Source organism: Mesoplodon densirostris, chromosome 10 (assembly GCF_025265405.1).
Source record: "Mesoplodon densirostris isolate mMesDen1 chromosome 10, mMesDen1 primary haplotype, whole genome shotgun sequence".
In the NCBI taxonomy this organism is placed as follows: Eukaryota; Metazoa; Chordata; class Mammalia; order Artiodactyla; family Ziphiidae; genus Mesoplodon; species Mesoplodon densirostris.
Window position 1 is genome coordinate 62,644,167 of NC_082670.1, and position 24,092 is coordinate 62,668,258.

The following is a 24,092-nucleotide window of genomic DNA, read 5'->3' on the forward strand; positions in this document are numbered from 1 at the left end:
AACATTGGGGTGCATGTATCTTTTTGAATTACAGTTTTCGTCTTTTCTGGATATATGCCCAGGGATGGGATTGATGGATCATACGGCAACTCTATTTTCAGCTTTTTAAGGAATCTCCATACTGTTCACCATAGTGGCTGTACCAATTTACATTTCTACCAACAGTGTAGGAAGGTTCCCTTTTCTCCACACCCTCTCCAGCATTTATTATTTGTAGCCTTTTGGTGATGGCCATGCTGACCGGTGTGAGGTGATACCTCGTAATTTTGATTTGCATTTCTCTAATAATTAGCGATGTTGAGCATCTTTTCAGGTTGGCCATCTGTATGTCTCCTTTGGAGAAATGTCTATTTAGGTCTTCTGCCCATTTTTTGATTGGGTTGTTTGGTTTTCTGATATTGAGTTGTATGAGCTGTTTATATATTTTGGAAGTTAAGCCCTTGTTGGTCGCATCGTTTACAAATATTTTCTCCCAGTCTGTAGGCTGTCTTTTGTTTATGGTTTCCTTTGCTGTACAAAAGCTTTTAAGTTTCACTGGGCCCCATTTGTTTATTTTTGCTTTTATTTCTTTTGCCTGGGGAGACTGATCTAAGAAAATATTGCTACGTTTTATGTCCGAAAATGTTTTGCCTATGTTCTCTTCTAGGATTTTTATGGTGTCATTATAACTAGGTCTTTAAACCATTTTGAGTTTATTTTTGTATATGGTGTGAGGGAATGTTCTAACTTTACTGATTTAAATATATGAAGTTGTCCAGCTTTCCCAACACCACTTGTTGAAATGACTGTCTTTTCTCCATTGAATATTCTTGCCTCCTTTGTTGAAGATTAACTGATCAACTGTGTGTAGGTTTATTTCTGGGCTCTCTATTCTGTTCCATTGATCAGCATGTCTGTTTTTGTACCAGTACTATACAGTTTTGATTACTGTGGCTTTGTAGTATTGTCTGAAGTCTGGGAGGGCTCTGCCTCCAGCTTTGTTCTTTTTCCTCTGGATTGCTTTGGGAATTCTGGGTCTTTTGTGATTCCATATAAATTTTAGGATTATTTGTTTTAGTTCTGTGAAAAATGTCATGGGTAATTTGATAGGGATACCATTAAATCTGTAGATTGCTTTGGGTAGGATGGTCATTTTTTTTTTTTTTTTTTTTTGCGGTACGCGGGCCTCTCACTGCTGTGGCCTCTCCCGTTGCAGAGCGCAGGCTCCGGATGCGCAGGCTCAGCGGCCATGGCTCACGGGCCCAGCCGCTCCGCGGCATGTGGGATCCTCCCAGACCAGGGCATGAACCCGTGTCCCCTGCATCGGCAGGCGGACTCTCAACCACTGCGCCACCAGGGAAGCCCAGGATGGTCATTTTAACAACATTAATTCTTCCAATCCAAGAGCAGTAGCATTGTTTTAAATTGCAAAATATTGGGGACAACTTAAATACCCATCACTGATTGAATAACCTAAAGTATATCCATTAAATGGAGTACTTTGCATTGTTTAAAAGATGACGAATTTCTCTATGGACTGATTTAGATTGATTTCCAGGATATACTGTCTGAGTGAAAAAAAGCAAATTAAAAAAAAAGAGTATTCATTATTTTCTAAACTATATATGTAATAAAGAAGTAGATATAAGAAAATACATACACATCTGCTCATTATAAGAGGATAAAACTGAAAGACTGGTTACCTCCAGTATGTAGGTGGAAAAGGGGTAGAGAGAAGGACGAAATGGAAACGGTGGAGCAGGAGTAAGCTGGAGCAACATTTCTCATTGCATCTTTTTAGTACAGCATTGACTGTTAGAACAGACAGCAATTTTTCACATACTTCCCTAAATAATTCAAACCAGCTAGGATGTGGGATAACTGAAAATATAATACAAACAGTAATAAATAAACCTAAATGGTCTACAAATGAATAACCACATTGAATGGGCATAGGGGAAAAAAAAGAACTAAACAAAGTAACTTAGGAAGCAATATTTTGGCTGAATACTATAATAACCTTATACTAAAAATGTACTAAATTTTTTTCCCACAGAGGTATGGGTTAGCAGTTCTGAAATTACTTTTTGTGGATCGTAAGACTGAATAAATGAGCAAATATATTGTAGATAATTAGAGTCAGGTTTCTCACTGTTGGAGAAAGAATTTATAAATATGAAAAAGGGAAGGCTAAGATGAACCTGTAGTGCTGGATTCGAATCAAGCTATCAGTATGTACTCATGGTTTTTGTAATATACATAAAAATAGAGAAATAAATATATATATCTTGTGTGTGTATGTATGTTGTGTATACATACATATATTTCTTAGCCCTGTCCACTGAGAAGACCTGGCTGCAATGATACTCTAGCAGCAATGAACACATTCAGGTCTTGGATTTGAAATATCATTCTCTAATAAAAGGAACCAGAGCTCCTTGGAGAAATGGTTGCTGCCAATGTTGGAGCAGGGAAAAGAGAAGATGAGACTTAACTCTGTGGCTTCAAATAACACGAAAGTGGTAGAAAAACAAAAAAAAAAAATGATGAAAGGATGTAGGAACAAACCTGAAGGAATTCCCAAAGGTCAAATTTGGAACAATCTGAGCAACAAAATAAATAACTATATTATTAGATTATAAATAACCCATAGAATAAAATAAATAGCCATGAGTTCACACTGACATAAATTTTGAATAAGTAAATAAATGGAGAAGGGACAGCTCTTCTTTACTGAAAAATTCCAATTAATAAATGTAGAAAAGGGACGGACTTCCCTGGTGGCACAGTGGTTAAGACTCCGCACTCCCAATGCAGGGGGCCTGGGTTCGACCTCTGGTCAGGGAACTAGATTCCACACGCATGCCGCAACCAAGAGTTCGCATGCCACAACTAAGGAGCTGGTAAGCTGCAACTAAGGAGCCCACCTGCCACAACCAAGACCTGGTGTGACCAAATAAATAAATAAATATTTTTAAAAAAACCCAGCAATAATAGCTATTAAAAATAAAGGAAGCATGCTATTTAAAAATAAATAAATAAATGTAGAAAAGGGACTTTCTTGGTGGTCCAGTGGCTAAGACTCAGTGCTCCCAATGCAGGGGGCCCGGGTTCGATACCTGGTCAGGGAACTAGATCCTGCATGCCGCAACTAAAGATCCTGCGTGCTGCAACAAAGGCCCAGTGCAGCCAAATAAATAAATAAAAAAAATTTTAATGTAGAAAAAATGGGGAAAATACAAAATCACCATTGGGTAAATACCACAGTAGTAACCTGTAGTAAAGAGTCACTGAAGAATACTAAAATTAATGTATGAAGTTTTGAGGAGAAACAGCATAATACACAATGCTAAAATCTCTTCCCCAAGATATTTATTCATTACAATAGGACAAAGAGTAACTTTACAGTGTAGAAACTTGGCAGATAATCTTTTTAACTAAGTGATAAAGGTTAACTTAACCAGTAATAAGATATACTGAACCATGTGCATCCTACTACAGTGCAATATGATCTGTAGTGAGTTAATGGATTTATACCAAAATTAATTTCCTAGTTTTGATAATGGCACTATTATTATGTAGGATGTTAACATGAAAGGAAGCTAGATGACGGGAACATGGGAGTTCACCACACTAATTTTTGCAACATTTCTGTAAATCTAAGATTATTTCAAAATACTATTTTTAAAGTCATTAAATGTATGTTAACAAATTTCCTAGATTATATACACACCTTAATTTTCACTGATGTCCTGAATATAAATAGCAGAATTCTTAGTAGCCTTATCCACTGAAAGTGAAAGCCTTTCAAATGAACTATAGCTAACTAAAAATTATAATCAAAATAAGAATGTCCATTAAAATTCATTTCCCTTGTCTAGAAACGGGTAATTATTTCAAAGAGCATCAGGAAATATAAATTCAAATATAAAATAATAAATACTAAATTTCTTTTTCCTTCTGCCTTGGGGCTGGGTCCATATCCCCAACCATGATCTATGCCTCTTAGCCACCCAGAGTTATTTTTAAATTTTTTCCTTCACTAATAAATAGGTCACCAATGTTAATACCTCCTAAAAAATACAAGGTAACTATTTTGAAGCAAGCACATAGGAAGGGGACGAGTGCATAAGGATACAATTTTCAAAATTAGGGGTTACCAAATAAATTGTCATAACTTTCATATGCAACATAAATATTATTAACTATCACTAGGTAAAGGAATTTAAAAAAATCATAGAACCTGAAGAACTCAAATGTACCTTAAATGCTGGTGTTTGAAGGGAAGTAGTATAATTAGAGCTGAAATTCCCTAACTGCACTATGGCATCCAGAGCAGAGAGCAAATTCACAGGGGCTCCTCAGGTTATTTTAAATTTTCAAGCGACATCTGTCAGACACTGTCAAACTGCTATTAACTTGTTTGGATTTAACTACTTAATAAATGGTACTATTAATGTATTTATTTTGGCCTCTGGACACTGTGAACCAAGAAAGTTTGGAAACCTCTGTACTAGAGGATAATAAGAAATAAGATAAAAACAACTCTGGAAGCTCCTCTGAAGGAGCTTTCTGGGCACTCTCAAGGACTTTGGTGGTTGATATCATTTGCACTTTATCAAATCTGATTTTGTTAAAAAGTTATAGTTCATTTAAATACTTAAAATTTGTATACTTTTCTCTATGTATGTGACAGCATAATAAAAAATTTTATATAAGTCATGGCTTTCCTTTTTCTCAATACAGGTATATTATGGTACTACTCTTACAATTAGCACAGGGTATTTTTTTTTAAGGCCTTTGGAGGCCCATAAACTGAATAGAGAAAGTGAACAAGTGAGAGAAAGAATGAAGGAGAGGGCTTCCCTGGTGGCTCAGTGGTTAAGAATCCACCTGCCAATGCAGGGGACACGGGTTCGAGCCGTGGTCTGGGAAGATCCCACATGCCGTGGAGCAACTAAGCCCGTGCGTCACAACTACTAAGCCTGCGCTCCATAGCCCGCAAGCCACAACTCCTGAAGCCCAGGCACCTAGAGCCCATGCTCTGCAACAAGAGCAGCCACCGCAATGAGAAGCCTGCGCACCACAACGAAGAGTAGCCCCCGCTCACCGCAACTAGAGAAAGCCCGTGCGCAGCAACAAAGACCCAACGCATCAATCAATCAATCAATCAATCAATCAATAAAAAGAATGAAGGAGAGACATTAAAATATTTTATTTAGTTAATGTGGCAAGAAGTGAAAGAGAAAAAAGAATTAAAGTAATTTGTATACACATAAGAGAGTGCATTAAGTAGAATCAAGTAAGTTGTGAAACAGAGCAAGGGAGACTTTACATTTGATCTGCCAGGTACTGAGATGAAATCAGGTACTGAAAAAGATCTGGTGAGGCTGGCCAGGAGGGTTGGCTAGAAGCAGCTGATGACAGTGTGACTAGGCCATAGCCAAAAGAAGGAGAAGGGCTTATGGTGAGCATATGAACAACAATAAGTGCTTTGCCTTCATCCTTTTTTAAGTCCCCACCAAAATACATATATTTTAGTCCTAATTATAATAATTCTTCTTACCTGGATTTCATTTCCAGAACTTCAGTTATTTCTTGCTTGGAAGCCTGTACTTGGTATAAAAGCTTAATAATATAGTTAAAGTGTTCTGGATCAAGTACCATCCCAGCTTCAACAAGCTGTAGAATAGGGAAAACAGTAGTCATTCTCATAAAAATATGAAAGAGTCAAAACCAATGTGTGTGGAAAAAACTAACAGACTGATGGAAGAAATGAAACATGAAGGCAAACAGAATTAAAATTCATTTTAAAACTTTGAAGCATATTTTTCTTCAAATATTTGAGAACCACCATAAGACTGCTTACATCAAGAATTTAAAGCAAAAATGAAAATAATACTTTTGAATGCAAACTTGAATATTCTTCCTGTTCTCCAAGTTAGCTCAAGCACTTTATCAGCTGTACCTCATTTGGTGTTCATTCTGTCTTTTAGTAAGTATAGCACTGGTGGTTGTACTGTATCCCTGATGATAAAATTCCTGAGAGGTATTAAACTGAGGTTTTCTACAATGACTACAGGTGAGTAGTAATTTCTTTTTATTTTTTTAATTTTAAACTTATCTATCTATCTACCAGTTTTGTTGAGATATAACTGACATGCAGCACTGTATAAGTTTAAGCTGTACAGCATAATGATTTGACTTACGTACATCACGAAAAGATTACAGTAATTTGAGTGAACATCCATCATCTCATATACATACAAAATAAAAGAAAAAAAATTTCTTCCTTGTGATGAGAGCTCTCAGGATTTACTCTCTTAACAACTTTCATATAGAACACACAGCCGTGTTCATTCTATTCTTCATGTTGTATAATACATCCCTAGTTCTCATTTATCTGATAACTGGAAGTTTGTACGTTTTGACCACCTTCATCCAATTCCCAATCCCCCCACCTCCTGCCTCTGGTAACCACAAATCTGATCTCTTTTTCTATGAGTTTGCTTTCTGTGAAGTATAATTAACCTACAACACTATGTTAGTTACTGGTGCACAACATGGTGATTTGATATTTCTGTACATTATAAAATGATAACCATAAGTCTAGTTACTATCTGTCACCATACAAAGATACTACATTATTACTGATTATATTCCCCATGTCGTACATTTCATCCCCGTGACTCATTTGTTACATAACTGGAAGTTTGAGTAATTCTTTTTTTTTTTTTTTCTTTTTGCGGTATGTGGGCCTCTCACTGTTGTGGCCTCTCCCGTTGCGGAGCACAGGCTCCGGATGCGCAGGCCCAGCGGCCATGGCTCACGGGCCCAGCCGCTCCGCGGCATATGGGATCCTCCCAGACCGGGGCACGAACCCGTATCCCCTGCATCGGCAGGCGGACTCTTAACCACTGCGCCACCAGGGAGGCCCTTGAGTAATTCTTGATTCAAAAAGTTTCCAGGCAAGTAACTTTGTCAAGTTTTGTAATGTGGAACTAGAGGTATTCACTGAAATATCTGTTCATCTGCTAGAGTGGTTCCAATGCTGCTTCCTAAAGAGAATGGGTGAGAATTGGGTGTTTTCCTGCTATTAAGCCTATTCTGAAATGAATGGCTGGGTAGTACCAAATACTAGGAAATATTCAACAACAGTAAAAATTTTAATATACCTTTAAAAAGCTGTAAAATTTTTTGTTTTTCTTTTTGCTTAATGCCAAATAGAAAATTAACTCCTTGCCACCATATTCTTATCTATCTGCTTTGTTTGGTAACAATGTACTATTTATACATTGATTTGTGTATTTACTTTTGTTATATATGACCTCACATCTTTTTGAAAAAGAAAACTTTCTTTAATCATCCTTAAGAAGTAGAGATGAAGACAGTTCACGAAGCTGAAAGAAGTCACCTCAAGTGCTTACAACTATTTAATTAAGGGGAAGCTCTGTCAGTCACTGGAGTCTGTTTATAAACCCTATTTTGGGAGAAAAAGAACATTTCTGAAAACAATTCTTTGGCATTAAGAATGTGAGTAAAAGGCAATTTAAGAGTGTAAGCAGAAATCATTATTTTCTTGGTTATTCAGTACTAGAGAATAAAAGGGATAAAATGAAATCATACCTTGCAAAAGATATCAATTAAAGCAGGTACAGCATTCCTTAATTTCATAGTTGCCACACACTCAAATGTTTTTAGTAATATTTTCAGAGCAGGCTGCATAAAACAAAAAAATTACACTCATTTTCATGTCTTCTTTCAGTACACCTTAAGTTTCTCAAATTCGTTTATGCTGAAAAACACAAGTGTTCTCTACGAAGTATTCAACAAACAGAAATGTAACTGCTCAATTATACAAACAAAAAATATAACAGATAAATTAACTTAAAATATTAGAAAAATATATTTTCAGGTTACTTACCAGCATTTTAACCATTATGCTGAGGCTCATGACCTGAAATACTTCTCTCAGTAAACAATGTTTGAGTAAAGAATTGAGAAGGTTATTTAGCACTTGTAGATCAAAGTGTATACCCGGAGGGAACTTGCTGTAGTATGCCATAAACATGTTTACTAAAAAGGAAGAAGTATATATTAAAGTTATTTGCTGCTTTTAAGATATTCATCTTTCCTAAATTAGACAATCTTTCCATATTTAAAGATCAAGTAGTATAAATTCATTTTCTTAAAAGGTACACTTCCAGTATCAGAAATACTTGATGAAAATAAATTAAAGCAAAAGTTAATGGCAATAACATGTTAACCAGGATGTTAGGCACTAGATTGGGAGCTAACTCACGTGCTATCCACAAAAAACAGGGCCAAATTGCCTCATACATAATGGTCTAAATACAAACTCCTAAGGAGCCACACTCCCATGGAGACTTTAGGCAGTGGCTTGTTTAGGGGTGGATGCAGACAATTTTGACATATACCCCTTCTTGCTGTTTTAACCCCCACCAACATGTTGACCCTGGGGATATTTTTATTCCAATTTATGATATGAACATTCTACCAAAAATTATAACACTTATTTATTTCCTTTGAGAAAGTAGTTCCTTAACAGACACTTGGGTTGCTTCACATTTTACTGTGAATAATGCTGCGATAAACATAGGTGTACAAATATCTTTTGAGACCCTGCTGTCAATTTTTCTGTGTATATGTCAAGAGAAGAATTGCTGGGCCATACAGTAACTCTATTTTTAATTTTTTGAGGAACTGTCATACTGTTTTTCCACAGTGTCTGAACTATTTTACATTCCTGCCAATAGGGTACAAGGGTTCCACTTTCTCCACACCCTCACTAACACTTGTTTTCTATTTTTTTCGATAGCAGTCATCCTAATGGGTGTAAGGTGGTACCTCAATGTAGTTTTGATTTGCATTTCCCTTAGGATTGGTGATACTGAGCATCTTTTTACATGTTTATTGGCCATTTGTGTATCTTTGGAGAAATGTCTTTTCAAGTACTTTGCTTATTTTTGAATCAGGTTTTGTTGTTGAGTTTTAGGGGTTCTCTGTATATTCTGGATATCAATCCTTTATCAGATATATGATTTACAAATACTTTCTCCCATTCTGTGGGCTGCTGTTTTATCTTGCTGATATTCTCTTAATGAACGAAATTTTAAATTTTTTATGAAGTTCAATTTGTCTATTTTTTCTTTGTTGCCATTGTCTTTGGTGTAATATCCAAGAAATCACTGCCAAATCCAATGTGTGATGCTTTTGTCCTTATGCTTTCTTCTCAGAGTTTTATTGTTGTAGGTCTTACATTAAGATCTTTAATCAATTTTGAACTAATTTTTGTATATAGTGTTAGATAAGGGTCCAATTTTATTCTTTTGCTTGTGGATATTTAGTTTTCCCAGCACTAAAAAACTATCCTTTCACTAGTGAATGATCTTGGCATCCTTCTCAAAAGTCATTTGACCATATATGTGAGGCTTTATATCTGAGCTGTCTATTCTAGTCCATTGGTTTATATGTCTGTCTTTATGCCAGTATCACACTGTTTTGATTACTATAGCTCTGTAGTAAGTTTTCAAGATAGGAAGTATGAGCCCTCCAGGTTTTTTTCTTTTTCAAGATTATTTTGGCATTCCTTAGGGATCACTTGGGAAGTAATGACATTTTAACAATACTAAGTTTTCCAATCTGTGAACATGGGATGCATTTCCATTAATTTATCTTTAGTTTCTTTCAGCAATGTTTTGTAGATTTCATTGTACAAGTCTATCACTTCCTTGGTTAAGTTAATAAGTATTTTATTCTTTTTTATGCTATTGTAAACGGAATTGTTTTTGTAATTTCCTTTTCAGATTGTTCAGTGTCGGTGTATAAAAATGCCCAGATACGGCTTTTTAAATGTTGAGGTAGTTTCCTTTTATTCCTAGTCTTTTGAGTGTTTTTATCATGAAAAGGTGTTGAATTTTGTCAAATGCTTTTTCTGAATTAATTGAGATGATCATGTGGTTTTTCCCCTTCATTCTGTTAATGTGGTGTATTACTTTGATTGATTTTTGTATGTTGAACTATCCTTGCATTCTAAGAATAAATTCCACTTGGTCATGGTCTATGATCCTTCCAATATGCTGCTGAATTTGGTTTGTTAGTTTTTGTTGAGGATTTCTGTATCAGTGTTCATAAGGGGTATTGCTCTGTAGTTACCTTTTTGGCAGTTTCTTTATCTGGCTTTGGTATCAGGGCAATGGTAGCCTCAGCCTCATAGAATGAGTTAGCAAGTGTTGCCTCTTCAACTTTTGGGAAAAGTTTGAGGATTGATATTAGTTCTTTAAATGTTTGGTAGAACTCACCAGTGAAACCATTTGGTGCAGGGCTTTTCTTTGTCAGAACATTTTTGATTACTGATTCAATCTCCTTACTAGCTGTAGATCTATTCAGATTTTCTATTTCTTCATCATTTAGTCTTGGAAGACTTTGTTTTTCTAGGAATTTGTCCATTTCATCTAAGTTATCCAATTTGTTTGGCACACAGTTATTCACAGTATTCTCTTATAATCATTTTTATTTCTGTAGAATTGTATTATTGTCCCCACTTTTTTTATTTTAGCGATTTCAATCTTCTCTCCCTTTTTCTTAGTCCATCTAGCCAAAGATTTGTTAATTTTGTTGGTCTTCTTGAAATACCAGCTTTCAGTTTTATTGATTTTCTTCTCATTGTTTTTCTATTCTCATTGTTCTCTATTTCATTTATCTCTGCTCTGATCTTTATCATTTCCTTCCTTCTACTAGCTTTAGGTTTAGTTTGTTTTTCTTTCTCTAGTTTCTTAAGTTGTAAAGTTAGGTTGTTGATTTGACATCTTTCTTGTTTTTTAACATAAACATTTATACAATAGCTATAAATTTCCCTCTTAAGTACCATTTTCACTCTATCTCATAAGTTTTGGAATGTTGTGTTTCATTTTCATTTGCCTCTAAGTATTTTCTGATTTCCCTTGTGATATCTTCTGTGATCCCTTGGTTGCTTAAAAGTATGTTTGATTTCCACAATTTTGTTAATTTTCCAGTTTTCTTCTGTTACTGGTTTCTAATTCCATCCTGTTGTGATCAGAGGAGATACTTTGTATAATATCTATCTTTTAAAATCTGTTGAGACTTAATTTGTGGCCAAACACATCGGGAAGATGCCCCACGTGCTCTTGAGAAGAATATGTATACTATTGTTGTTGGGTAAAGTGTTCTGTATGTGTCTGTTAGATCTAGTGGGTATATTGTGTTGAGTCCTCTATTTCTTTACTTATCATCTGTCTGGTTGTTCTATCCATTATTGTGAGTGGGGTATTGAAGTCTCCAACTAATACTGTAGAACTGTCTATTTCTCTCATTAATTCTGTAAGTTTTTGCTTTATGTATTTTGATCGTCTGTCATTAGGTATAAATGTTTATACTGCTGCTGTACTGAACCTTTCATTACTATATATAATGTCCTTCTTTGTCTCTTGTAACCTTTTTTGATTTAAAGTCTATTCTGTCTAATATTAGTATAGCCACTCCTGCTCTCTTCTGGTTACTATTTGTATAGAATATTTTTTCCATCCTTTCACTTTCGATCTATTTGTCTTTGGCTCTAAAGTGAACATTTTGTAGACAGCATATAATTGGATAACGTGTTTTTATTCATGCTGCCAATCTGTGTCTTTTGAATGGAGAATTTAATCCATTTACTTTAAAAGTAATTACTGATAATGAAGGACTTACTTCTGATTTTTCTATTTGTTTTCTGTATGTCTCATGTCTTTTTTGTCCCTCGTTTCCTGCATTACTCTCTTCTTTTGTGTTTAGCTGATTTTTTTGAGTGAAAGTTTTAACTCCTTTTTCATTTCCTTTTGTGCATATTCTATAGCTATTGAGGTTACCGTGGGATTTATACCAGCTTAACTTCAATAATATACAAAAACTCTGCTTCTTTACAGCTCCATCCCCACCCCTTTCAGTTGCTAAGGTAACAAATTACATTTTTATATACTGTGTGCCCGAAAACATTAACTAACAGTTCTTTCAAATGCATCAGTCTCTTTTTTTTTTTGCGGTATGTGGGCCTCTCACTGTTGTGGCCTCTCCCGTTGCGGAGCACAGGCTCCGGACGCACAGGCCCAGCGGCCACGGCTCACGGGCCCAGCCGCTCCGCGGCATGTGGGATCCTCCCAGACCGGGGCATGAACCTGTTTCCCCTGCATTGGCAGGTGGACTCTCAACCACTGCACCACCAGGGAAGCCCTTTTTTTTTTTTTTTCTTCATCAGTCTCTTAAATAATATGGAAAAGAGGATTCGGAGTTACCAGTCAAATTTACAATAATACTAGTTTTTACACTAATAATATACTTTTCTTTAAAGGTATTAGTTTCTTAAATCATGTAAAAACCAGAAAGTACAGTACAAACCATTGTTACAATAATACTAGCTTTTATAACTATCCAAGTATTTACTTTTATTGAGATCCTTATTTCTCCATATGACCTCAAGTTACTGTCTCATGCCCTTTCATTTCACTTTGCAGGCCTCCCTTGAGCATTTCTTGAAGGGCAGGTCTAAAGGAAACAAACTCAGCTTTTGTTTATCCGGGAATGTCATACCTATAATTTATCCCTCAATTTTGAAGGACAGTTTTGCTAGATATAGGATTCTTGGTTGACAGATATTTTCTTTTAGCACTTTGAATATATTGGCCTACTGCCTTCTGGCCTCCAAAGTTTCTGATGAGAAATCTGCTTATAATCTTATTGAGGATCGCTTGTATGTGATAATTTGCTTCTCTCTTGCTGCTTTCAAGATCCTCTCTTTGCCTCTGGCTTTTGAAAGTTTGATTAAAATGTGTCTTGGTGTGTGTCTCTTTGAGTTCATCTTAGAGTTTGCTGAGCTTCTTGGATATTTATATTTACAACTTTCATCAAATTTGGGAAGTTTTCAGCCATTATTTGCTCAAATATTCTCTCTACCCCTTTCTCTTTCTCTTCTCCTTCTGAGACTTCCACAGTGTTCTGTTTCGTGGTGTTCCTCAGGCTGTATTCACTTTTCTTCAAACTTTTTTCTTTCTGTTCCTCAGACCTGATAATTTCCACTCTCCTATCTTCAAGTTCTCTGATTCTTTTGCCTGCTCCGATCTGCCTTTGAATCCCTCTGGTGAATTTTTCATTTCAGTTATTGTATTTTTCAACTCCAGAATTTTTCTGGTTTCTTTTTAGGTTTCCTATCTCTCTGATATTTCCATTTTGTTCACACATTATTTTCTTGACTTTCCCCACATCTTCCTTAGTTCTTCAAGCACCTTTAAGACAGGTGTTTTAAAATCACTAATTTATCTGCCATCAGGTCTTTTACAAGGATAGTTTCTGTTGATTTATTTTTTCCTTTGAATAGGCCATATTTTGCTCATTTCTTTGTATGTCATATGACTTTTTGATTGAAAAGTGGGCATTTGAATCCAATAATGTGGTAACTCTGGAGCTCAGAATACATATATTTTAAAATATTTGAAGCTAATAGCTTTTTTCAGTTTACATTTATATAAACAAACTTTTATCTTTTGTGCTTCCTTTGATTACTCTAAACCACAGAAATTATCAACTTTCAAAAAAATCTGATTGAAAATGTTAATTCTTTTTACTGAATTACCAACATACTACAATTATTCATTTTGGTGTATGCTAAGCAGTAGTAGTTTTTCACAATGTTTTTAGTCAAACAACTTCTAGAAAAATAATTTTATGTGGAAATTCAAATATAAAACAGATAAAAATGAACTTATGGTTAAATAGGGTAATGGGGAGTCCCACCCTCTCAGTACCTCCCCTTGTGAACTAGGTGGTCCCTGAGGCCTCTCTGTAGGGCCTGAGCAGTTAGACCTATACTTTATACCAGTGATACTCAGAGTTTCTCTTTCTAAGTTGCTATCCAGTTTTCCTAACATCATTCATAAAATGAGTCTTCCTTCCCAAACCCTATGGTCTTTCTAAACACTAAACCTCTTTATACATAATATCAAGTTTATTCTGAGCTATCTATCTGTTCCGCTGATCTAACTTTCTATTTTCACATCAAAAGTAATTTATATAGGTTTTTGCCAACTTCCTGCACTTATTCTTCACTATAGGTTTTTTTTTTTTTTTTTTTTTTTTTTTTTGCGGTACGCAGGCCTCTCACTGTTGTGGCCTCTCCCGTTGCGGAGCACAGGCTCCGGACGCGCAGGCTCACCGGCCATGGCTCACGGGCCCAGCCGCTCCGTGGCATGTGGGACCTTCCCGGACCGGGGCACAAACCCCTGTCCCCTACATCGGCGGACTCTCAACCACTGCGCCACCAGGGAAGCCCTAGGTTTTTATTTTTGTTTGCTGTATTTATTATTTTATAACTGAATAAACATGTATTTTTCCTTTTCCCATACTGGATATTCACACAACCAGAATTATGTTTGGGGGAATTTTGCATTTTTCCCATGTCATCCTCTTTTCTTCCATATATGTTATGGAATTATTTCTGGAATATAAATGTTCATCCATATCTAACCATATGTAGCTTCTCCTCCTTGGTTATCACAACCTGTCAGGTGACAGGTATATTCCCTATATAGGCTCCTATTACTTCTACCTTAACTACTTCCTCCTTGCTACAGCTGGATTAAGTCCAGACTACCAGTTCCCTCATATGCTTCCTCTAATCCTTAGAGGAGATGATATCACCAGCAAAACAAACTTGTCAGAGATTTTGTTTTTAGCTAGATGAGATTTTAAGCAGATGAATATGGTGCTCTGTTACTATCATACTATGTGGTTTTGGTGGCTGTGTCAGGGTGACAAATGTAAAGCTTGGTCCCTTCCTCTTGGGGCTCACAACATAGTAGGGGGAGATGGGAGCAGGGAATGGGATGAGGCTGTGGAGTCAGATAAGGGCCTAATAGAGGAGATTATCCTATTTCCTATGAGTAAGCTTTGAAAGATGAATAGGTCTTTGCTGTGGGGAAGTGGGATAAAAGAAAGGGATCCCGGGTAGAGACAGCAGTGCCCTCTCTATTATAACACAGCATGCCCTATTTAGGGAGCTGCACAGAATGATGGATGGTGCACTGGCTACAAGGGATAGTGTAAAAAGAAAAGGGCTAATAAGTAAGGAAGATACAGTTTCTGAAAGATCCCTTTAGAAAGATTTTAAGCCAATTAACAATATCCTTTTTCCTGTCTTACAACTGTAAATAAAATTTCTATGTCACGAAAATATTAGTATGTGAGGGAATTACAGTGTTAGGTGGCTTATAATTTTTTTATTAACCAAAATGCCACACTTATTATTAATCCTTTCTAACACCAAGAGAGCTACTCTAAGGCATTCAGTTTTCATACTCAAAAGTACTGAATTTACTTTCAAACTATTAAGACAATAGCACATTGTTTGAAATTCTCATATTAATAAATTCATAGTAATCATTCCATTGTCTCATACCTGCACGTTGTAGCAAACAAAGCTCGTTGATACTTATGTATTTCTTAAACACATCCATACAAACCTATAAAAGTCAAGAAAAATGTAAAATTACCTTTTTGTATTTCATAAAATCTACACAAATTTCAGTCCTATCTTTTTGCTTATTCCAATTTTTTAAAGTTAATTGAAAGCAATGGAATAAAGAAGCTGATGTTAGGTTAACTAAGATTTGAAATGTACATTGAATTCATTACAAAAATCTTATTCAGAGAATCTCTGTCAAAGAAATAGTCTAGGAAACAGAGTCAAGATTAGCAATCAACTGAGGAAGGGAGGACATCTTTTACTGGTATAAGGAGAAACACATGGACCAATGGATTAGAACAGAGATCCTATAAATAGACCCACTCATACACAATCAGCTGATTTATGACATGGTGATACTGCAGTGCAGTGGGGGAAAGGATGGTTTTGGGTCACCTGGAGATACACATGGGAAAAAATATGTATCTAGACGGTCTCACATCATAAACAAAAATTAATTCTAGATGGCTTAGAGTTCTAAATGTAAATATCAGACAAGACAAGAAAACTTTTAAAAGGAAAAACATAAAAGAACATCTTCATGATCTTGGCAAAGCTTTCTTGAACAGCATGTAGAAAGTCAACACCATAAAAGGGAAAAAATGGATAAGATTGGACTATATAAAGATAAATAATTTTGTTTACCAAAGACACTTTTAAAAGGGTGAAAAGTTTGACCCACCTCCTAGAGAAATGGAAATAAAAACAAAAATTAACAAATGGGACCTAATGAAACTTAAAAGCTTTTGCACAGCAAAGGAAACCATAAACAAGACGAAAAGACAACCCTCAGAATGGGAGAAAATATTTGCAAATGAAGCAACTGACAAAGGATTAATCTCCAAAATATACAAGCAGCTCATGCAGCTCAATAGCAAAAAAACAAACAACCCAATCCAAAAATGGGCAGAAGACCTAAATAGACATTTCTCCAAAGAAGACATACAGATGGCCAAGAAGCATATGAAAAGCTGCTCAACATCACTAATTATAAGAGAAATGCAAATCAAAACTACAATGAGGTATCACCTCACACCAGTTAGAATGGGCATCATCAGAAAATCTACAAACAAATGCTGGAGAGGGTGTGGAGAAAAGGGAACACTCTTGCACTGCTGGTGGGAATGTGAATTGGTACAGCCACTATGGAGAACAGTATGGAGGTTCCTTAAAAACTACAAATAGAACTACCATATGACCCAGCAATCCCACTACTGGGCATACACCCTGAGAAAACCATAATTCAAAAAGAGTCATGTACCACAATGTTCACTGCAGCTCTATTTACAATAGCCAGGTCATGGAAGCAACCTAAGTGTCCATTGACAGATGAATGGATAAAGAAGATGTCGCACATATATAATGGAATATTATTCAGCCATAAAAAAGAAACGAAATTGAGTTATTTGTAGTGAGGTGGATGGACCTATAGTCATACAGAGTGAAGTAAGTCAGAAAAAGAAAAACAAATACCACATGCTAATACATATATACGGAATCTAAAAAAAAGCAAGAAAAAATGGTTCTGAAGAACCTAGGGGCAGGACAGGAATAAAGACTCAGACATAGAGAATGGACTTGAGGACACAGGGCGGGGAAGGGTAAGCTGAGACGAAGTGAGAGAGTGGCAATGACATATATACACTACCAAATGTAAAACAGATAGCTAGTGGGAAGCAGCTGCATAGCACAGGGAGATCAGCTCATGCTTTGTGACCACCTGGAGGGGAGGGATAGGGAGAGTGGGAGGGAGATGCAAGAGGGAGGGTACATGGGGATATATATGTACGTATAGCTGATTCACTGTGTTATACAGCAGCAACTAACACAACAATGTAAAGCAATTATACTCTAATAAAGATGTTAAAATAAAATAAAATTAGAGATTTAACTAAGCAAAAATAAATAAATAAATAAAATAAAATAAAATAAAAGGGTGAAAAGGCCTGTTGGTGGAATGTAAATTGGTACCATTATGGAGCACAGTATGGAGGTTCCTTAAAAAACTAAATATAGAACTACCATATGATCCAGCAATCCCCCTCTTGGGCATATATCTGGAGAAAATCATAAATTGGAAAGATACATGCACCCCAACATTCACTGCAGCATTATTTACAATAGCCAAGACATGGAAGCAATCTAAATGTCCAATGACAGAGGAGTGGATAAAGAAGATGTGGTACATATATACATATATATACATATATACATATATTACTCAGCCATAAAAAAGAACGAAATAATGCTATTTGCAGCAAGATGGATGTAACTAGAGATGATCATACTAAGTGAAGTAAGTCAGAAACAGAAAGACAATTATGCTTATATGTGGAATCTAAAAAAATGGTACAAATGAACTTATTTACAAAACAGAAATAGAGTCACAGATGTAGAAAACAAACTTATGGTTTACCAGGGGGAAAAGGGGAGGGGAAGGGATAAATTGGGAGATTGGGATTGCCATATACATATTACTATATATAAAATAGATAACTAATAAGCACCTATTGTACAGCACAGGGAACTCTACTCAGTACTCTGTAATGACCTATATGTGAAAAGAATCTAAAAAAGAGTGGATATATGTATATATATATAACTGATTTACTTTGCTGTACACATGAAACTAACACAACATTGGAAATCAACTATACTCCAAAAAAATTAAAAAAATAAAAGGGTGAAAAGGCAACTTGTAAAGTAGTAAAAGTTATTTGCAATACGTATATCCAACAAAGCATTTGTATCCAGAATATATACAGAATTCTTAAGATGGACAAGAAAAAGATAATCCTCTAGAATATAGGCAAAATATTTAAATATTTACAGAAAGGGGATATTCAAATACCCAACAAACATTGTGAAAGATGCTCAACTTCATCAATCACCAGGGAGGTTATCACTCCCCACCCACTAGAATGGCTTAAATTAAAAGGCTGATAACACCAAGAGCTGGTGAGGATGTAAAGCAACCAGAACTCTCAAACATTGCTGGTTAGAGTGTAATTTGGTAAACCACTTTGGAAATCCGTCTGGCAGTATCTACTAAAGTTGAATATATGTAGATCCTTTGACCCAATAATTCCAGTTTTAAGTATAACCCATCAGAATATGTTCATATGTTCACCAAAAGACATGCAGCACACTACTGTATTTACCAAATTTAGAAACCACCCATCAAAAGCAGTATTGATCAACAAAAAACATTTTGATATACTCATACAATGGAATATTTAATATTATACAGCAATGAGAAAGAAACATCTACAATTAAGTAAAAAAGTACAGATGAATCTCAAAAATGTTGAGCAAAAGCAGCTAGAAACAAAAGAATACAAATTGTATGATTCTATTTATGTAAAGCACAAAATCAGACAAAGCTCATATATTAGGAGTTGATGAAAATCTGAATTAAAACATATGACTGAGATGGTTATTAAAACAATCTCTACTTCAAAGACTTAACATATTTTACCTTTTCATTCCCTTGCTCAGGCACGTGAGCAAACTTGCACTGTGATCGCTCACAGCCACGTAATGTATTAAAATGAAATTTGCAATATCTATGGGGTATCATCAACCCTAGGGGCTTCTGGAACACCTAGAAAATTAGACAAATTCCCTTTCTGTGTTAATTGTAAAACACTTACTGCAATCAAGTGAGAAAGTATTTGAAACAACCAGAAGTATTATACATCCAAAAAAGTATCACAATAAATTGCTGACTTGATAAAAAGTAACACCAAACAGTTTATATTTTTAAAAATTATGAAAAAAATCAATTTAAAGTTGTCTGAATTTTTGCAATTTCCTTTAGTGTAAAACTTTTATATTTCATCAAAGTTACTATCATTTTACTTTACATGGTTTTAAAAGTTTATACTTTCCCTCCTCCTTCTCATGTGCCTGCCCTTTTAACTTGTATAAAAAGTTAATTCTGTAATAATATGCATATTTCAGATGTATTTATTAGAACCAAAAATTTCCTTAGCTTTTCTGATTAATGGAAAAAGGCAATGAGTGAAAGGTTTTTACAACAGGCTTTTCCTATCAATTGCTTTATATGACTAGCTTTCTCCTTCATCACAGGGAACTATTCATCCTGTATTTTCTGTTTTGGATATCCCATCTCCCACCCTTTTGCCTTAAACCTGTTATACTGTTTGTGAATATCCTCTGAATCGCTACCCATTTTCTGTCCCTTACCACCAACCCCCATTTAAAAATCCATAAAATATCCAGAACTGCTTAAATGATGATAGGGAAATTAATCAGAAAGCCCCAAAGTACAAGCTTATAAGATTATTATTTTTTTAAATGGGGCACTTACCCCTACATTTTTTTCCCTCTTAAATATTTCACAAATTTCAGGATCATGCGGTTTTAGAAGAGAATGTTTTTCTGGAAATCTGAAATCTAGAAATGATTAAGAATGACATTACATTCCAATATGTCACAACTTATTCCTTTCATAACAATCAAACAGATGATTACTACTATCTGCTTTAATATTTCACTTTGGACTTCTTGTGCTCCATTCAAGGTCTGCTGCTGTGGTATGTTCCTGTGAAATATATAGTAATTTACATCTTAGGTGTTCCTTAAGGATGTCTAGATCTGAACTTAACATTTTAAATTCATTATAAGCTAAAGATGCTTTCTTAAAAGCCTTACACAGCAGAATTGAGTATATATTCAAATGATTGTAAGTTAAACAGACAAATATTACACACAATAAACCTTTCTTAGGGAAGAAAACTACTGACAAACCCAGGTGCTATGGACCAACTGTGATTCCCCCCAATTCATATATTGAAGCCTTAACCCCCAAAGTGACTGTATTCGGAGTTAGGGCCTTTTGCAGAAGTAATTAAGGCTAAACGGGGTTGTAAAAATGAGGCCCTGATCTGACAGAATCAATGTCTTTATAACAGACACCAGAAAGCTCTCTCTCTCTCTCTCTCTCCCTCCCCCCCCCAACCCGCATGCACATGCACTAAGGAAAGGCCATGTGAGGACTTAGTGAAAAGGCTGCCGTCTGTAAGCCAGGAAGACAGCCAGAAACTGAACTCTACCAGAAACTTGATCTTGGACTTCTAGCTTCCAGAACTGTGTGAAATGCATATCTGTTGTTTAAGCCACCCAGTCTGTGGCATTTTGTTATGGCAGCCCGAGCTGACTATTATACCAGGGATCATTATCCCTTAATGTTAGTCTTTTAAAATGAGAATTAGGACATTTAAAAATTATTTTTTCTAAAGATAACACAAAAATGTTTTTATCTTAAGTAATTTCATTTTTCATTTTGGCAGCATCCAGATATAATTTAGGACAAGCTGATGTTTTTGTTGCATAGCTTTGCAGTACTTTTCATTATGAAACCTGTAAAGCTTTTTAAGATAAAACATGTGATCATCATGGGCTTGCTGCTATAGTACACAACACCAGGCAGCATGAAGTCAGTAATGGGAGGTCCAGAAGAGTTAGGTGTGAGCTACATACACAAGAGGATTTTGTTGTTTCTAAATTAATTCTTCAATCTAGTTTATTTTTTCACAGCATTATGAATTATCAAAAAAAGACACAAATTCTAAACTATATTCTAAATTTCTAAAACACTCACTTAAAATATGAATATTTTAGGTATAGACTATACTTTACCTATACTACCACTATCGCATAAATATGGATATCTCAGAAGTTGTTCCATCAAAAGTACTAACTAAATGTACACAAACCTTCTAATCTTAGCATATCCTATACTTGTTTCAATTTTCTTCTTTTCTTTTTTTTGGGGGCCCTGCCACACAGCTTGCGGGATCTTAGTTCACTGACCAGGGATTGAACTCATGCCCCCTGCAGTGGATGTGCAGAGTCCTAACCACTGGACTGCCACCAGGGAATTCCCTCAATTTTTTTCTTAACTTTTTTGTTTTGGGTGGAAAAATCTCCTGTATCATTTCTATATTATCAAAAGCCAACAGAATTTTACTTAGAAAATTGTACCATTCATCCAGGGCTTCAGTAATGTGTCTTCCTGATGATCACTTAGATTCAAAGGTGGCACTGGCACTGAAAAGCACAGAGGTTTGGGGCCCAGCGCTGCCAACTGACATTCACCAACCACATTCTCTGTATTTTTAGAATCGTTGCTGTGTGAGCAGAAAAACCAAAATCAGAATTTAAATTTATTCTAAAAACATAAAGTAATGAGAATCAAATAAGTAGAAACACATCCTAATGACAGCATTGATGTAGTCTACATACTATGCTGTGTACTACCATCATATACTGATTCTTCAGTATTTTCAATAGGTTGTTCCTGCCTTCTTAACTAGAAGAATGATACTTGTTAAATGGCTAGGGTATGGGTAGAAGTGGGGTGGTGGGGTTAAAACTAGAGCAAAGTATTTCTTATCATGTCAGACAAAAGGTTTGAGGAGGAACTGGACTAGCATCCAAATCCAGAAAAGATCATGCAATGATTCTATTAATAGTGCAATAAAATAAATGAATTGTAAGTTATTCTTCAGGACATGTATATATAATAAATTTATACATGTACTTGAGACCTTCCTTTGGGAAGAAGGTATAAGAAATGTATTGTTCTAGGCTACTGATTTAAACAGCTTTGACTGTGTTCTAATACGTGAGATCCTATATAGCCAATTAAAAAAAAAACCCTTAATTTGGAGGTCACTTACCTAGAAAAATAAATAACTTAAGCAAGGGGGAGGGTGGAAAGTACCTCAGAGCTATCAGATATAAATGAATTTACTTTTTTGGAGAAAGACTTATACCCTCATTCAGATACTACAGTATTTTACCTTAAACACATTCTAATAAAGCTTTTTCAGCTGGGGTCCCCTTGGCCAGCGGAGAGTAAAAATAGTAAGAAAAGGGGCCAATGCTTATAACAGTTGAAACCTAGTAGCACTGATGGGAGTTCAATAATTTCACACAAAATAAAAATATTTGCTTCTCTCCCCAACTTGGGATATCATTGATATGTGCAATTATCATACCCCTCCAAATAAAACAAAATAAAAGCAGTAACATAACACAAACAAATATGAATTATAGAATTTTATAGATGGAAAAGATTATCTAGAAAAATTCTTTTATTTTGATTGGGTAATGAAATCCAGGGTAATGTGGTGACTTACCCAATGTCACATTCCTGGTCATTACGGCAGAGCCAAGGTGATGACAAAACTCTGCAGGTTGCAACTATTTAGCTTGTAAGCAAAATGTTTTTAATAGGAAAAAAAAAGTTAACCTTGTCACATTTTCTTTTTAAGATCTTCAAGTGGGCATGAACCATACAGGCTTCTATGCCAATCTAATTCTTACCTAGGCTTTTCTTTAACGTAATGGTTCTCAAACTTGAACATGTAGCAGTATTAGTTGGTGACCTTGTTGAAACACAGATTGATGGGCCCCATTCCCAGAGTTTCTGATTCAGTAGGTTAGGGGTGGGAACAAGTAATTTACATTTCTGACAAGTTCCCACATGATGCAGCTGCTCCAAGGACCACACTTTGAAAAACACTGTCTTAACATTAAAGAACTTGAACATATTTGTCACCTGACCTGACTGTGCCTTGCCTCAACAGCAAAACAGGTGTGTGTGGGGGATCAAATGACCTCCAAGTTGTCCTCTAAATCTAAATTTGGTATCTGTATATGTTCCAGTGAGTGTACTGTAGCTCTCAGTACTAATCGCTGCAGACATAGTAGATACCTGCAAATTGCAATGTTCATCTGATTTCAGCTAGTCTTACCTTCATAGAAGTCACATACACATCTTTTTTTCTTTTATTTTATCACTATTCCTCATTCCTCCCTCAAAAAATATTTTAATGGCTCCAAACACTTAGTGATAGCTTTAAGGTAACTTACAATATCCCTGACATGTGTATACACCTGACACATTAATTAAATAATACCCATGTATTGTTTACGGCATAGTAGCCCAAGAACATACAGGAGAGAATGAAAAATATGCTCAAGATACAAATTACATGAATGACTATTTTAACATTATGTAATTAAAAGTTATGTTACAGACCTTTTGCAAACTTCATAAATATCTTCTTTTTCTTCTTGAATAGTCACCTTGCCCAAAAATCTACACTGTGAAGAGATTATAGTTAAATAGTATAAGTCTCTGCATTCCATATTAGGCTATGAGGCTTACCAGATCAGAATGTACTAGATGTTAATTAAACGACTAGCTTATGGTCAAGCAGGAAAATAATTCTACTCTACATTATTTAAATTATGAACACTGATTTTAAAATTTCTGCTGTTGAGAAAAACTAATATAAATCAATACATTTTTCCCAGTTTTTGATGTCACCTTTAATTATACAAGCCACCATTTCAAATTATTTTGGACAATTAAAGTTATATTTCTTTTTATTCAGAAAAAAACAGCTTTGAGTGATTTTTATTTTTAGGTGGTATTTACCAACATAAATGTATTTTTCATTAGAAATATTTATATGTATTTAAAACATTGCTACACTTAAAGCACTTTACAATTAGTAATTAGTGTTTTGGGAATTGTGATTCTCTA

At 35.3% G+C, this 24,092-nt stretch overlaps 1 protein-coding gene across 1 annotated transcript in view; it reads right to left on the reverse strand.

Annotated features, from left to right (window-relative positions):
• Positions 1-24,092, reverse strand: part of TOPAZ1 (testis and ovary specific TOPAZ 1) — a 69,967-nt gene that overhangs the window by 22,189 nt on the left and 23,686 nt on the right. The window contains 8 exon segments of the mRNA XM_060110971.1: positions 5,546-5,661; positions 7,606-7,698; positions 7,904-8,055; positions 15,443-15,506; positions 18,987-19,112; positions 19,842-19,927; positions 21,518-21,663; positions 23,583-23,647. Coding sequence (XP_059966954.1) covers positions 5,546-5,661; positions 7,606-7,698; positions 7,904-8,055; positions 15,443-15,506; positions 18,987-19,112; positions 19,842-19,927; positions 21,518-21,663; positions 23,583-23,647 — 848 coding nt within the window.